Source organism: Python bivittatus, unplaced genomic scaffold (genome assembly GCF_059951505.1).
Source record: "Python bivittatus isolate LINGU-HERP-01145 unplaced genomic scaffold, Pbiv_v1 ctg000480_np1212, whole genome shotgun sequence".
In the NCBI taxonomy this organism is placed as follows: Eukaryota; Metazoa; Chordata; class Lepidosauria; order Squamata; family Pythonidae; genus Python; species Python bivittatus.
In genome coordinates, this window is record NW_028277075.1 from 14,407,989 (window position 1) to 14,423,181 (window position 15,193).

At 39.2% G+C, this 15,193-nt stretch overlaps 1 protein-coding gene across 1 annotated transcript; it reads left to right on the forward strand.

Annotated features, from left to right (window-relative positions):
* Positions 1-645: 645 nt before the first annotated feature.
* Positions 646-2,440, forward strand: CENPBD1 (Putative CENPB DNA-binding domain-containing protein 1). The gene is made up of 2 exons (XM_007431100.2): positions 646-1,066; positions 2,343-2,440. The coding sequence occupies exons 1-2, from the start codon at positions 646-648 to the stop codon at positions 2,438-2,440; spliced, it is 519 nt and encodes a 172-aa protein (XP_007431162.2).
* The last annotated feature ends 12,753 nt before the right edge of the window (positions 2,441-15,193 follow it).

Genomic DNA, 15,193 nt, shown 5'->3' on the forward strand with positions numbered 1-15,193 from the left:
ACGTTGCCTAAGTCATATACTGTATATTTCTTCTCCAATACCCCCAATACAGGTCATAGTAGCTGAGTAACTAAGAAGCTCATCTATTATGACTTTTATTCACATGTAGTTGATTTTACATCTGTGTTGGCCTCATCTTAAATCTAATATAACTTGTCTCCTTGAAAAGCTGTATATATATCTGTCCTAAGATGACTTGGAGCAAAAGAATAAAATGTTTATTGTGTTTAAAAATCATGATCTGTCTGTCCTCTGTATTAAAGGAATGAAGAAGATTTATTATCCTGCAATATGTAAAGCCTGAGAATTCCAGTTAAATGCAGATGCTTCTAGCCTTCTTATTGGGCAAATTACAGTTACAGACAATTCTTTACTTATGAACTTTCGAGTTACAAACTTTTGCCGATACGAACAAACCTGTTCAGAACTCCAACTCAAACCTCTAACCTCCAGGAAGGTGGGAGAAGGCAGGAAAGGGTTGGTTTACAGAGTGCTGCATACGTATGCTTGGAAGGCTGAGTGTGCACCATTTTGGACGCTACTGTTTGCTGCTGTGTAGTGACTGTGAATTACAGTACGTTTGCAATTAAGCGGAAGAGTGATAATGGGGAAGAGGGTAGTGCTAAGAAGCATTAGTCCATCACAATGGAAATGAAGGTGGAGATATTAAAGAAAATAGACTGGGGGAAGAAGGTGGCCAACGTGGTACATGCTTATGGCATGAATCGTTTCATGATTGGAATGATCATTAAGAACAAAGAGAAGATCATGGAACATGTGAAAAGTTCAGTGCCTATACAATCGATGATAATAAGCAAGAGGAGAGGAAAAGTGATGGAAGAGCTGGAGAGACTGCTTGGCATGTGGATCGAAGATCAGCATCAGCGGCATGTGCTGCTTAGCCTAATGCTGATCCAGGAGAAGGCTAAGAGCTTATTCCATGACTTGCAATGGAAGACTAGTGAAGATGCTGCTGAGGAGACATTCGTTGCAAGTCATGGGTGGTTTGTGCACTTTAGGGCTCATGTGAACCTTCATAATGTGAAAGTGAGTGATGAGGCAGCAAGTGTGGGACAAAGATGCAGCCAAGGAGTTCCTGGAAATCCTCAAGGACATCATCGAGGAAGGTGGCTATTTGCCCCAGCAAATTTCAATGTGGCTGAAACAGGGCTTTATTGGAAGAAAATGCTGGACAGAACATACATCAGCAAGGAGGAGAAGACTATACCAGGCTTCAAAGCTGTGAAGGATACTAACTGTCCTACTTGGTGGCAATATTTCTGGTGACCTGACCCTAAAACTACTGCTAGTCTACCATTCTGAGAATGCACAAGCTCTCAAGAACATCGCAAAGGGCTCACTTCCTGTTGCGTAGAAGGCTAACCAGAAAGCTTGGGTCATCCTTCTCATCTTTGAAGACTGGTTCTTCCACCATTTCATCCTGGAAGTGGAGAGGTATTGCCATGAGAAAAACACCCCCTCCAAGAGTCTGCTAATTTTGGATAATGCCCCGGGTCATCCACCTTACTTGGAAGATTTCCATCCAGATGTGAAGGTTGGGTATCTGCCTCTGAACAGCACCTCCCTCCTTCAGCCAATGGACCAGGGGGTGATAGCAAACTTCAAGAAATACAGTAATACCTCGGTTCACAAACGCTTCTGTTCACGAACAATTCAGTTTGCGAACAGCAGCGTTTGCAAAATTTTGCTTCCGTTCGCGAACTCCGCATTGGGTGACGAACACGACCCGTGGCCATCTTCCCTGCTCTGACATGTGGTCGTGGCTTCCTCTAGGCGAGATCACGGTTGCAGACAGACACTTGCTGTGAAGCTTTTTGGTGTGCTTTTTAGCACATACAGTACATCCAGCATGGCTCCAAAGAAAGTGCAGAGCAAGCATGGTGGTAAAAAGAAAGTGCAGAGTGGTAATGAAGGTGACAAGAACGTGCAGAGCAATAATGAAGGTAACAAAGTGCAGAGCAAGAATGGTAAGAAGAAGATTTTGAAGAAAATAACCATTGAATTGAAGAAGGAAATTGTAGAAAAGCATGAGCATGGTATTCGTGTGACTGATCTGGCCTCGGAGTACAAGATGGCGAAGTCGACAATCTCGACTATTTTGAAGAATAAAGATGGTTAAAAAAAATACATATGGTTCAGAATGGATTAACCTTATTTACATTGAACCTTATGGGGAAATTTGATTCGGCTCGCGACCAATTCGGCTTGCGACCAGAATCGTGGAACGATTTAAGTTTGTGAATCGAGGTACCACTGTACTCTCTTTGCTGCACATTTAGGCAGGTAGTTCTTTAGCCCTCAGTTTGTTCATGACTTTTGAGGGTTTGAGGCAGTAGAAAAGGAGTCACAGGGTATTGTCAGCAACTTGGTTGCCCTCAGCAAGGAGCTTCAGCTCAACCTGGAGGAGAAGCTTGATTGAGAAAGTGCTGTCATTGCCCAAAACGTACGACCCTAACGCCGAGTGCTTCACTAAGGTGTCTGCAGCTGTTCATGATGCAATCCACTGCTACAGCATCATCTATAGGGAAAAGAGGAAGGCCACCAAATTTCACTGGACCGCTTCTTCAGGAAGGCAGAGAAACATGCCATATCAGTTCCGGAGGATGAGTCTATGCCACTGCTGTAAGGTAAGAACTGTACTGTGCATGTTTTTTTTTTTTTATTTGGTTGGTTGGACTTATGAAAAAAAAGCACTTACAAACAGCCTCTTGGAATGTAACCTGTTTGTAAGTAGAGGACTGTCTGTATTATTCCATCATGGTTATTAAAAAAAAGTTTGCTGGCCTAGTACTTAGAGGTTGATACATTACTTCATACTCTACTATGTAGCTGTAGTATTTTAAAAGATCCATGAAGAGAATTCCAAATTTATGCAAAGCAGGTTAGTCAAAAACAAAAAGAAAATAAATCAGAACAAACCCTGAACCAAGATAGATTGTACAGCAAATGAATCATGATAGATTGTACAGCAAATGAATTCAGCAGAATACAAAAGCTACGTAAAACCCTTAAGGAACTATGTCAGTGGAAAAATCAACAAGGGAAGCAAATCTCATGATGATAGTGAAACTTTTTGTGATGGGTAGCAGGCTCAAATGAACTAGCCCAGAAACCCAGCTGTGGCTTCTCTGCTTCTCTTGTCAATTTTGCTGTCGACTTGTCCTTATCACCTGCATTGCCACAGTAATTCCGGATGAGTGACCCAACCAATCAGGCTATCAGTTGCTGCTCCTTATAATGTGGAGGGGCAACCAGGTCAAGGGGAGAGTGGTGTGATGAATATATAGAGATCATGTGACTTTCTCCTAGTGCAGTAGGGTTCCTCTGACCCAATAGGTAAGTCTGTGCATACATTATATATGTATTTAAAATGTTAAAAATCGAACATTTTAAAAGTCAGTTGAAACATTGGATGTGGAGTAGTATAATTGGCTTTTACTTGTCTCACAAGGGTGGAGATGAAGGGGAGTTTTTTGGTTGGCTGACATAATTCTGGAATATGCCAGAGTTGAAATTAGGTGTTGAATGTTTCCTCAAGATTTTCCTGCAGATTTACAATTTGCATTTTAATCAAGTAAGAGGATAAAATTATTTTGTCTAACATTTGTACAATTTTTGTTTTTTAAATGAAAAAAAAATTAATCAAATGATTCACTTGCAAGCTGAACTGCAAAAAATTTAGGAACAGTTTTATTACCTCTTATGTTTGTGTGAAATAGGTCTTGAATTTAAGCAAAGTCTTATTGCTCCATAGTCCTGAAACTAAGTTTTAACTCAGATTTAAGAGCTCTGACTTAATTGGGTTATAGATCCTCCCTCCCTCCCTCCCTCCCTATTATAATGAAATCTGAAGACTTGTCTGAATGATCTTCCAAGGATCATTTTCTGTTTTGCATTTGTTTAAAGCCAAACATGGCATAGTCCAGATCTTGGTTTAATGTCAGGAAAAATTATTAATCTTCCTTCCAGTTAAGGCCCCTTCCCCACTATTGAGTTAAAGGACTAACCAGTCTTTTTGTATGGAATAATGCCATCATCGATTTAGCTGTCCACATTGCCAGTCCTGCCTCTGCTATATTTGTTATGAGCTGTATTGCCTAGATTTGCAGGTACACCAGCTGTTATATGCATGCTGATTGCTCTTTCCACTGGCTTTGCTGTCATCCCATCAGTACATTACCAGCAAGGGGGAAAACATCCGTTGTAGCACTGTAGCCTGTGAGTGGGGTCGGTCTGATGTTGTGTAGTTCTGCAATTGCAGGGCTCTGCTTTGGCTTCTGTAGGCTGATTTGTTTGTCTACGTTCTGCAACTCATGTGTGCATCTCCCAAGTTAAAATAATGTGAAATGAAGAAATAGGTGAGAAGGTAACTCCCACTCATACATTTGTGTCTAAAAATATTTAAAATAGCCCAGCAGTGCAAAAGAGATTCTAAACCTTCTCTCAGCAATAATGAGAGACACAGGAGACCTCAGGGCAGAAAAAGCCTCAGAGTCAGAGAGAACAAAGATCGACTCTCTGCTGCTTGTGTAACTAGCTAAATCCTGTTGTGCTAGATAAACTGAGTCCCTGCTGGACAACTAGATCTCTCCTTTTATGGCAGGATGGTGGTGAGTGAAACTGACAAGTACAGGGAAACTGGCAAATAATCCTCAATAGCTGTAGACTCTGCAGTGAGGAAAAGAAAGGATGCTGCATATTTATATCCTGATGCCAGTTTAGAGTTGACCATGTATGGAATTGTATAAATTCCCCTTTCTTATTTCCAGAATTAAATAGTGGAACACTGTTCTCCTTTCCTTTGCTTGGAAGCCTGGAGAAATTTATTTCAAAAACAGGGAAGGGATAAGGTGAGAGCATGAAAGGAACTCAGAAAATCTAGCACCAATTCAGAAGATCAAATGCTAGGAGAGAAATGGCTGCAGTGGAAGCTGGCTAGTGACCAGAGGAGAAAAAGCGGGTCTGCGCCACTCTAAACACACTTTTGTCACACTGATAGCAGGCCACTGGAATTTGCCAAGATAAAGAATGGCAAAACATAGATTTTACATGCAGCAGCACCATAATACCACTGTTGAGACCAGCTTAGGGACAGCTCGTCACAGAGAAAATCTACCTACTATATATGGTTGCTGAGTTGACACCGACTTGATGGCGCATAATCAGCCACCATAATGCAATGACTATCTCAACCTCCCTCTTAATTACATGACAGTAACTTTATTCTATGGTTGCAGTGGGATTAAGTCATCGTCATGTAATGAAGTAGCAATAGTCTTGGTATTATAGTGCTGCTGTAAACAACAAGCACAGAAAGGGCCTATCAATGAAGGAAAGGAGGCTGTGAGAAATCCTATGAAGGTCTGAATTCCCTTACAGCAGTGTTGTCCAAACTTGGCCACTTTAAGATGAGTGGACTTCAACTCCCAGAATTCCCCAGCCAGCCATGCTGGCTGGGGAATTGTGGGAGTTGAAGTCCACTCATCTTAAAGTGGCCAAGTTTGGACAACACTGCCTTACAGGAAACCACGCGCATCAGGGTTTCTCAAACTTGGCAACTCTTATATGTGTGGACTTCAACTCCCAGAATTCCCCAGCCAGCCATTCAAAGTTGCCAGGTTCGAGAAACACCGATGTACATAATTTACTTCATATCATAATCATGCCATGAGTCTTTGGTGACTTCTTTTTAAGGCATTGAATTCTATGAATGTTTTTCTCTAGAATGTTCAGATATGATTGACTCCTCTATATTAGCAATATAATCTCACTTCTAGGACAGAAGAAAAAAAACAATCAATATAAATGATAAACTTTAGTCTAATTTGATTTATATTGATAGTAATATTTTTCAATTAAAACAATGTCAAATAATTCAATGGTGCCAAATTTGAATTCTAATTTTCCTCCCCTCCCATTTTGGTTTCCTTTGCTTCTTTGTAAGATCGTAGCTGCTTCAGATGTCACTCTTCTGTTTCTTTCCTTAACTATGTATCTTGATGTCTTTTTCTCTAACATAAAAGCTTATAATAAGATCTTAAACCTTGTACTTTTCTGAATAATCTTTCTCCTCCAAGCCCTCTGGTTTTATACAAAATTGTAATTTCTCCTTTATATGGTATGGCAATTTCTGTGGAGAAGCCTAGAAGTTTTTTAGATTGTAGTATTCTAACGCAGTGCCCAGACGTTGGCAACTGAAATTTCCGATTGCTCTATGAAAGGGTGAATGCATGTATGTGAACAAGACCTGCCGAACTGAACATTGCTACTGTGATCATGTCATACCATGCTAGTTCCGCAATTAAATAGATTTACCTCCGTTTCCTGGCACAGTGCTCATGCTCTTGTTCTCTTCTTCTAGGCCTGTTGGCACCCTCATCTACAGGAGGGAGTTGAGTGCCTCCCTGAACCCCAAATGACAAAATGTATGTATGCCTTAACCACAGCAACAATACCAGCACAGTCCCTGAAGAGGTTTTGCCTGTTCCTACTTGCTTAATATTTTTTCACTTATGTGCAGCTCTTAGGTGCCAAAGAAATACAGAAAAAAAGATATACTCCAAAAGATTGCCTTGATCTGATCCTTGGTCTACAGGGAGAGAGAAAGGGAAGTAGATGCTTCTAGTTATCCATTTTCTCAGCTTGCACATGCTGAGAAAGGAGATGAAAGACGAGCAAGGAAGAACAGCAAAGCTCTGAAGGCTGATAGTGACTTCTGCTTTAAAATGGCCCTTGCCAGCTGCCCAGTAATTATGTTAGTTCTGGATTTTGCTTCTGATACTGTTGCTGAAGGTTGATTACCTAGACAGAATCATAGAATCATAGAGTTGGAAGAGGCTTTCTGAATAGGTATTATTTGTCTCTACATCAAGACATCCAGTTAAGGAGAATCCTCTGCTTACTTAACTGGATTCATGATAGTAAGACAGAACATTATTGTCAGGAGTAATCAATGGTAGACCATTACAATGAGCTGGAAGGTGTGGGTTATAATATAAATGCTATATACTATTATGGCAGTTCGAAGGTGTGAAGCACTAAGAAGAGACTGAAGAGGAGAGAAACACCATGCTCTTATTAACAGAGATGTTAAGATAAGCAAGTGTCATTATAATCTTCAGTTGCAATTGCATGTGTTGTTGTTGGGAGCTTCTAGCTATTATACCAGCAACACACCTACACATTACTGATTCTAAATGCTCTCAGTTCCTATCATTGATGCAATTCTCCCAACAGTGAATGAATAGCCTTAGCTACTAGTTGCTAATTATTTGTTGTATCAATTCATTGCTTTCCACATAACCATGCAACGTTAAGAGCATTTCGTATACATTATTTCAGCAATTTAGAAACAATCCTGTAAAGATCCATAAGAATAATAGCTATATGGTAGAATGCAAGTAGATAATCTGAGTCCAAATGAGAGTACTGTCTAGGTGTTATCTAGCCAGTTCAATCCAATTTGTATAAACTGGATTTTAAAAAATGTTCAATGCAATTTAACAGCCAGGGTGAGGGAAGTGAGTTGGAAAAGACAAGCCTGAGAGCGCACCAACTCCAGGAAGGGTGAGTGACATTTCTGATTCCCAAATGACCATGGCACCTTGGCAAGATTCAATACTTGGTCCCCCTCAAGATACAGTGAGAGGGACCTCTCTTCCCACTTAGGAATGGGACTCTGGATAGCATTCAAATGGTAAAAAAATATTGGGTGGATGTTCATACAGTTATACAAACCATTTTGAAAATGCACATCCATTTGAAACTAGAAATTTTTTTATTGGGCATGATGGATACATATTTAGAAAAAGAACATGGGACTCTAATTCTTTATATGACAATGGCTGCAAGAATGCTGCTGGCTCAATACTGGAAAGATCAGGCATTACCTACGCTAGAGGAATGGATAGTTACAGTAAGTTGTTGGAACTCATGGCAATGGCAAAATTGACAGCAATCATAAAGGAAAAAACATTGAAAAAATTTAAGAAGGACTGATTTTACTGATTTTACTGATTTCTTGTACGAAATTGAACATAATCGAATAGTGACATATGGGCTTGATGATTCATTATAATAATATTTGGAAAAGTAGAAGTCTTATTATAAAGTTTAGCAAGGTTGTATGAAAAGCTTTTCGTATATCTCTTTTGCAGAGGAAGTCGAAAGTCGTTTTGTTAAATGTTTGTATATGTTTGTATTATTTCTTCTACTCTTTTTCTTTAACTCTTTTAATCTTTGTATATTTTTCCTTTTGTTTTCTCAATTTGTACATTATGAAAAATAAAAATAATTGGAAAGGAACCAAAAGTGCAGATCGCTGTTCCATCATCCTGCTTCTATACTCTGTGTAGCAGATACATTTCAGAAATAACCTTCTGCTGAGCTTCTTGGGCAGGGAGGCAGTCAGCATGACAGGATCAGCTGCATGGAGGCCAAAGTGGCAAATTAGGCCTGCAAAGGTAATGCAAAAGAAAAACAGTGGTGATGGGGAGGTCTGGGTACTAAGACTTCTGGTGGGAGAAGAACCAGCCACATCTGCCCTCAAGAAAAGAGGAACAGATTTTAACCTGCAATCCTATTTAGGTTTTCCTGAATAAATTCCATAGTATTTAGCAACTAAATTTTGAATAGTAATACAAAACTTCTCACGTAGTTGACGCTCAGTCTGTTCCATAGGTGCGGTTGATAGCCTCTCTCTTCTTGTGCTGCATTCAACCAGATTTATATTGACCAGACCATCCAACAGAAGATACCTCCAAGTAAGGGTCTGTCCTTTTCATTTAAAAAGTGCTACGGGAGTGGCAGTATCTAACTGTCCTTTGCTGATCTCAAAATGCTACTGCGTGTTTCAAACTTGGTTAGTACTTAGATGGAGGTGCACCACAAATACCAGGGCTGTAGACTAGGTTGGAAAATTGAAAAAAAATTCCACAAGAGGGTGATGAAAAATAATGTATGTATTGTTGCTGAGGATACTACATGGACATGACTATGAAGTTGGACAGCTTGAAAACCCCTGGCCCAGGCATCCACCCATACCTGAGCCTGCCCCGCTATCCTGTGGTGGTTTTTCTCATTGGCAGTTGACATTGGGTGGGAGGGGGATGGGAGGGAAAAATAAATCTGGGTAATCTTGCCTTGGGTGGCAAGAGAAGGGAGAGAGAATGGCTCCTTTTTAGCTAATTCTCCAATTCCATGGAGAGATCACTGGCACACAGCCTAGATAGCTTCTCTCTTCTTTGTGTTCAGGCAGAATCTCCATTTTGCTTTGTTGGTGAGGCAGATTAGGGATTAGAGATTGACAGATAGGTCAGCTGTTTGTAAAGATGGCATATTTAAAGTCAGCTTCCACACTGATACTAGCATTTTACTGCTGCCCTGCAAAAGAGGCCAGGGGTATGACTATACTTTTAAAGATTTAACATCAGAATGGATTTGCAGATCCTGAAAACAATCCAGAAAAATCTTGGATTAGGCTTAAAATTATTTTGTAAACAGAAATGCTGGTGCTTGGAAGAGCTCTAGAGCAGTGTTTCTCAGTCTTGGCAACTTGAAGACGTGTGGACTTCAACTCCCAGAATTCCTGCCTGGCTGGGGAATTCTGGGAGTTGAAGTCCACACGTCTTCAAGTTGCCAAGACTGAGAAACACTGCTCTAGACTATATACTATCAGCTGATACATGAGATCGTGAGAAGAGTTTTCATATCTCTACCAGTTGATTTGGAGATGTTTTTATAGCAAACTGTTTAGAAGTTACAGCTGAGCTGAGAAACACTTCATATGTACAATCCTTGACTGCTCAGAGCAAGTCACAGGCATATTAGCCTTTCTTTTATCATTCTTGGCTTGTTCGGAAGGATGCTAATGTAGTTTGCCTTGCCTGATGGAGAGGGATGTTTCCCTGCCAATTCTGCTCAAGTTCTCTGTCTGGCAATTTGAGCTCCAAAGGTTTCTCCCTAATTGATATTTATGATTTGTCAAAACGCTGTCCTTGTCTGTAGTGGTGGTCAAGCCAATGACAGTGTGAAGCTGGCTGGAGCTATGGGCCTTGTTCAGTCTGACTTGTGTATGATGAAAATCTTGAGCTGAAGCCAAACTCCCCAGTCTATTCTGGCAGAGCTTCCTGTTGGTCACAGTGAAGAAATCTATCAAACAGTCTATTTTCTTCTCCCAGAAGCACATAATCAGCTTGGTAGCTGAGTAGCATGTGTTCTGGTTCCAGGGCCCTTAATTTATCTTTGTTTACAAACTTTTTGGCAAGCCTGTTTATGTCTATTAATTTTCTGAACCCAAGAAAGAAAGGAAAAGAAAAGAAAGGCATTAAATGATTTGTAATCGTTTGAGCATCAATGTGAGTGACATGATATCATATTGAAGCTTCTAAGATGAGAAACACATTGGTGATGAATTGTCTTGGACCATATTTTCAAACTGACCCAAAACATATTAAGTATAAAAGCTCCTTAAAATTGAGCTTGACTCCTTGTGACTACAGGGACCCATGTAGTTTTCTTGGCAACAGTATGGAAATAGTTTGCCTTTGCCTTCTTTCAGGAATCTTTTTTGAATTCCCAGCTTAGCCTACATCACTATGATTTCCAGATTATCTCCTATCCAAGCAGTAATCTGGTCCAACCCTGTTTAGTTTTTCAAGATTAACCAAACTTGACTAGGTACATCTTTACTTGAGGATGACTGCATAGAGATTCATGGGATTTCCTAGATTGCAACTTTTTATTCAACATCCATAGCACAGCATTTTGGAAAAGGGCCAAGTATTTACATACATCCCTAAAAATCTGCTTCCTTACTTATCTATTTAGAAGTTTTAAAGGTTCTAAACTGGGGTTTCATTAACTAGCAAGAAGCGCTGCGTAAACTCCCACATGGTAGGCAACACAGGGCAAGAGCCAAGCATTTTAAATTCTGTTGTTTTTTTACTCCTGCAGGAACCATGCACTAAGGCTGAATACTCATCTCAGAGGATTTCTTCCTAATTACGGATACTGAAGACCATACTGTACATGATGTGACAGTCTTATAATCCAATCCAATGATGTTTAGGAGCTTTAAAGCACCCACTGAGGAGTCTGATTTTGGCAATACTGCTGGTGAGATGGGCTAATGTTTCTCTCATGCTACTTCCTTCATCTAATGGTTTTAGGGTCTGACATTTTCTCTTGCTTCCTTGCTACAAATAATTGTTTATAAAGTATTTTAATCTTTTCTAATGATGTAATTTGTAACAAACAAGTATAAGAACCCTTTTTTTTGGTAAATGGAAATGAAAGATAATCACAGTAGCATGGATAAAAAAGAGACCATAAAAGAGAACAATGAAGAATGTAGAGGATGGAGATAAGATATTGACAGTGCAATGCTCTGGGCAGCTTATAAAGATATAATGCAAATATCCATTAAAATAACAATAAAACTATAACAGATATAAACCACAAACCAGAATTATCAAAAGGCTTGAGTAAATAACTTTTTTTTTTGTATCTCTCCTAAACTGTACCAAGGAGAAAGTTCAGCACTTAATTTCGTAAAAAAAGTTGACTCTTTGTGTTAGACATAACCATAGTAGGGCCTGCAAGGGTGACTGTTAAAAAACTGAGGGGGTGGGGTAAACTATACAGTTATATGTAAAATTTTGTATGCTTGTATTGGCCTTTCAAAGTAAGTAGCAACCTGTTCCCCTCAAGTCCTGCTCTGCTGTCTCATCATGGCAGGTGGTGGTGGTAGTGTGTGCTCCTGGTAGGGATGAGCGAAGAATGCTGGTAGTGAAGGCCAAGAGTATTTACTCCCAGCAGGGTCACCCAAGATGTGAAGGTCACCCTAGCTGCCCAGCTAAAGCAAGCAGCCACCTACATTGGGCATAAGGTGAATGATCACTTTAATGACAATGGCAAAGATATCATTTCATACAGCATAGAAGGAGGCAGTGGTAATCCACCCCTGTATTTTACAAAGAAAACCATATGAAAATACAATATTAAGCAATTGATGTATAGTGGCAGATGATGGACCATTTGGGTTGGGAGGCACTGGGATATAGCTGAGTATTTTTGGAGTATTAATGGACTTACAATATGGCTAGATTAAAGCCTTTGAAACAACAGGTTGCTGGTGTTGCAGGCAGATGAAGAACAATCCAAAGCTCCAAAGACAGAATTACAGTGGGAACATGGAACATACTGTGAGAAATATGAACATGGGAAAGCTCAACAAAGTGAAAGATGTAATGAATCAGCTACACATCAACACATTAGGCATCAGGAAATTAAAATACATCGGAACCGGATCATTTCAGCTAGAAGATCATACTGCTTGCAACTCAGGATATGAAAAACAAAGAAGGAATGGTGTTGCTTTCATAGTCAGCAAGGATATAGCATAGACAGTACTTGGGTTCTAGGCAGTCAATTAGAGAATAATATCAGTAAGACTTTGCAGACAACTTTTTAATATGACAGTTATCCAAGTTTATGTCTCAGTCACTGATACAGAAGTAGAAGAGAAGGTAGATGAGTTTTATGTTCAAGTTCAATCTGAAATTGACAGAACCTGCAAGCAAGGTGGACTGCTAATAGTTGGAGACTGGAATGCCAAAATTAGATATAGTAAGGAGGAAAATATACTTGGACTATATGGCCTAGAAAACAGAAATGAAGCAGGAGGGTGTGTTATCAGTTTCTGCTAATCCAGTGATTTCTTTGTAGGTAACAAAATCTTCATACAACCAAAATGACTTCTGTAAGCATGGACTTACCAGATGGAATACATAGAAATCAAGTTGACTATATTATTGATACAAGGAGATGGAAGACCGCAGTTATAACAGCAAAGATGTGGCCAGGGATGATGGTGACACAGATCATAAACTACTCATGTTGAAGTTCTTAGCCAAGCTAAAATGGAAGAACAAAGCCAACCAATTTTCACAATATGATTTTGAACTTCTACCCACCATTTTCAAGAAGAACCTCAGGAAACATTGAGAGGGAACCAGAGGAACTATGAAATAAAATCAAAGAAGTTGTTAAGGATGAATGTGAAAAGAGAGGAAAAAGCCATCAATAAATGTGCTATGCTGATGATACTACTCTGATAGCTGAAAGAGCAAATGATCTGGAAACTCTAGTTTGGAAGCCAAGAAACGGTGAAAAAATTGGACTAAGATTAAATATAAAGAAGTCCAAACTACTGGCAACAGGTACAGCAATGAGCCTTAGAATCGACAATGAAGATATGGAAGTGGTGGATAGTTTCTGTCTTTTAGGATTGGCAACAAAGGAAGCAGCAGTCAAGAAAATACATCACAGACTAGCACTTGGTTAGAGTAGCAATGAAGGCCTTGGGAAAGATATTCAGATGCCATGACATAACTGAATCTACAAAGTTCAAAAACATGCAGGCAGTGGTTTTCACTGTGACAATCTATAGAAGTGAAATTTGGACTTTGAAGAAGCAGGATAGCAATTGTATTTATGCTGTTGAATGTTGATATTGGGGAGAGGACTTCTGAGAATATCATGGGTAGTCAAGAAAACAATCAAATGGATCATAGAACAAATCAATCCAGCATTCTCACTTAAGGCACAAATGATCAGGCTCAAAGTGTCATATTTTGGACACATTATGTGAAGATCCAACTCCCTTGAGAAGTACACAATACTGGGAAAGGTGGAAGGAAAAAAGAAGAAGAGGATGACCAAAATCAAAGTTGATGGACTTGATTATAGCAATGATGGGTGTATCATTGGAAGACCTGAAGGGCCTGGATGGGGACAGATCATTCTGGAAAAAGTCTATCTATGTGGTCACTGAGAGCTGACACTGACTTGATGGTATATAATCAAGTCAAATCAGCAACCTTGCAGCTGTTTCAAGATAGAATAAATGTTCATCTCTGTAAGGGGTCATTTACAACCCCTGGATGAGCACCTTCCAATAATCAACCTTGGTTAGCAGTTCATGTATCACCACTGCCAGGTGTTTCTCCTCAAAGTAAGGGTGCAGCTGGCTCATCAGTCAAAGTTCTCCTTGCCACAGATGCTATATGATTGTTGAAATATCAGAAGGAGGTTGGTAGCACCTTTTCTGACTAACCAATTTTATTAAAAGGCATACACTTTAATGAGCTGCAGCTCCTTATGCATCTGATGAAGTAAACTGCAGCTCATGAAAGTGTAGCTTTTTAATAAAATTGGTTAGTCAGGAGCTACCAGATTCCTTTTACTATTTTTTGCTATTTTTTATTCACCACCTACTATGTGATTGCTACTATCAGTGCTGGATCCAGATGAACCCCAAGACTGTAGCCTGTTCTTAAGCTAGAAAGCAGCCCCACTCAGAAGATATCCTCCACATCTTGAAGTCCAGAGCTCAGAATCACACTAACATCTATTTCTTAAGAGAGCTGGCATTACTGACAGAATGACTATTCAAGATAATAATATTCTAGATTATTGAAACTATTATCTAGAATAGTCTATTGAGTTAAAATATTTTATTTTTTCATCATACTATCTGTCCAAATAGGGAATATACATAATTGGACCAAAGTAAGTAGCTGGACTGAAAAAAAACTATATAACTTTAATTATTAGTTAGAGCTTTCATTCTCTGAAAATTCATCCTCATCCTCTTTTCTTGTTTGCTTTAATAAACAGGTAAGGAGTTTTTTTATTGTTGTTTTAATCTTTAAAGATCTATTTGGTTTATTGGTAATTTGATGAACAATCTATGCCATGTCATATTGATCAATAAATTGATACTGATATGACCGTTTAATTCTATAATTATTTGTTTTAGTAAAAGAGATAAAATATTGTGGAGTCCTTGGGGTTCTCTGAGCTTGGTTGCTTGGAGAACCCCAAGGACTCCACAGTTCAACCCTGAACTACACATATTTGTTTTCATTAGATAAAATATTATTTTGGCATCAAAGATTTTAAAATAATATTTCTGTATTTAAGATTTCAAGAGACACTGTATTTCAAGGAGGTCAAGACATTAATTAATGTCAAGAAATTAATGTCAAGGAATCTAAGTGTGTCCAGCCATCTGTTATAGAAAGTAATGCTTCCTTTGAATCATACTCAATTCCTGGTGACATGTCCATACAGTTTTCTTGGCAACAGTACAGTACAAACATGTTTTGTT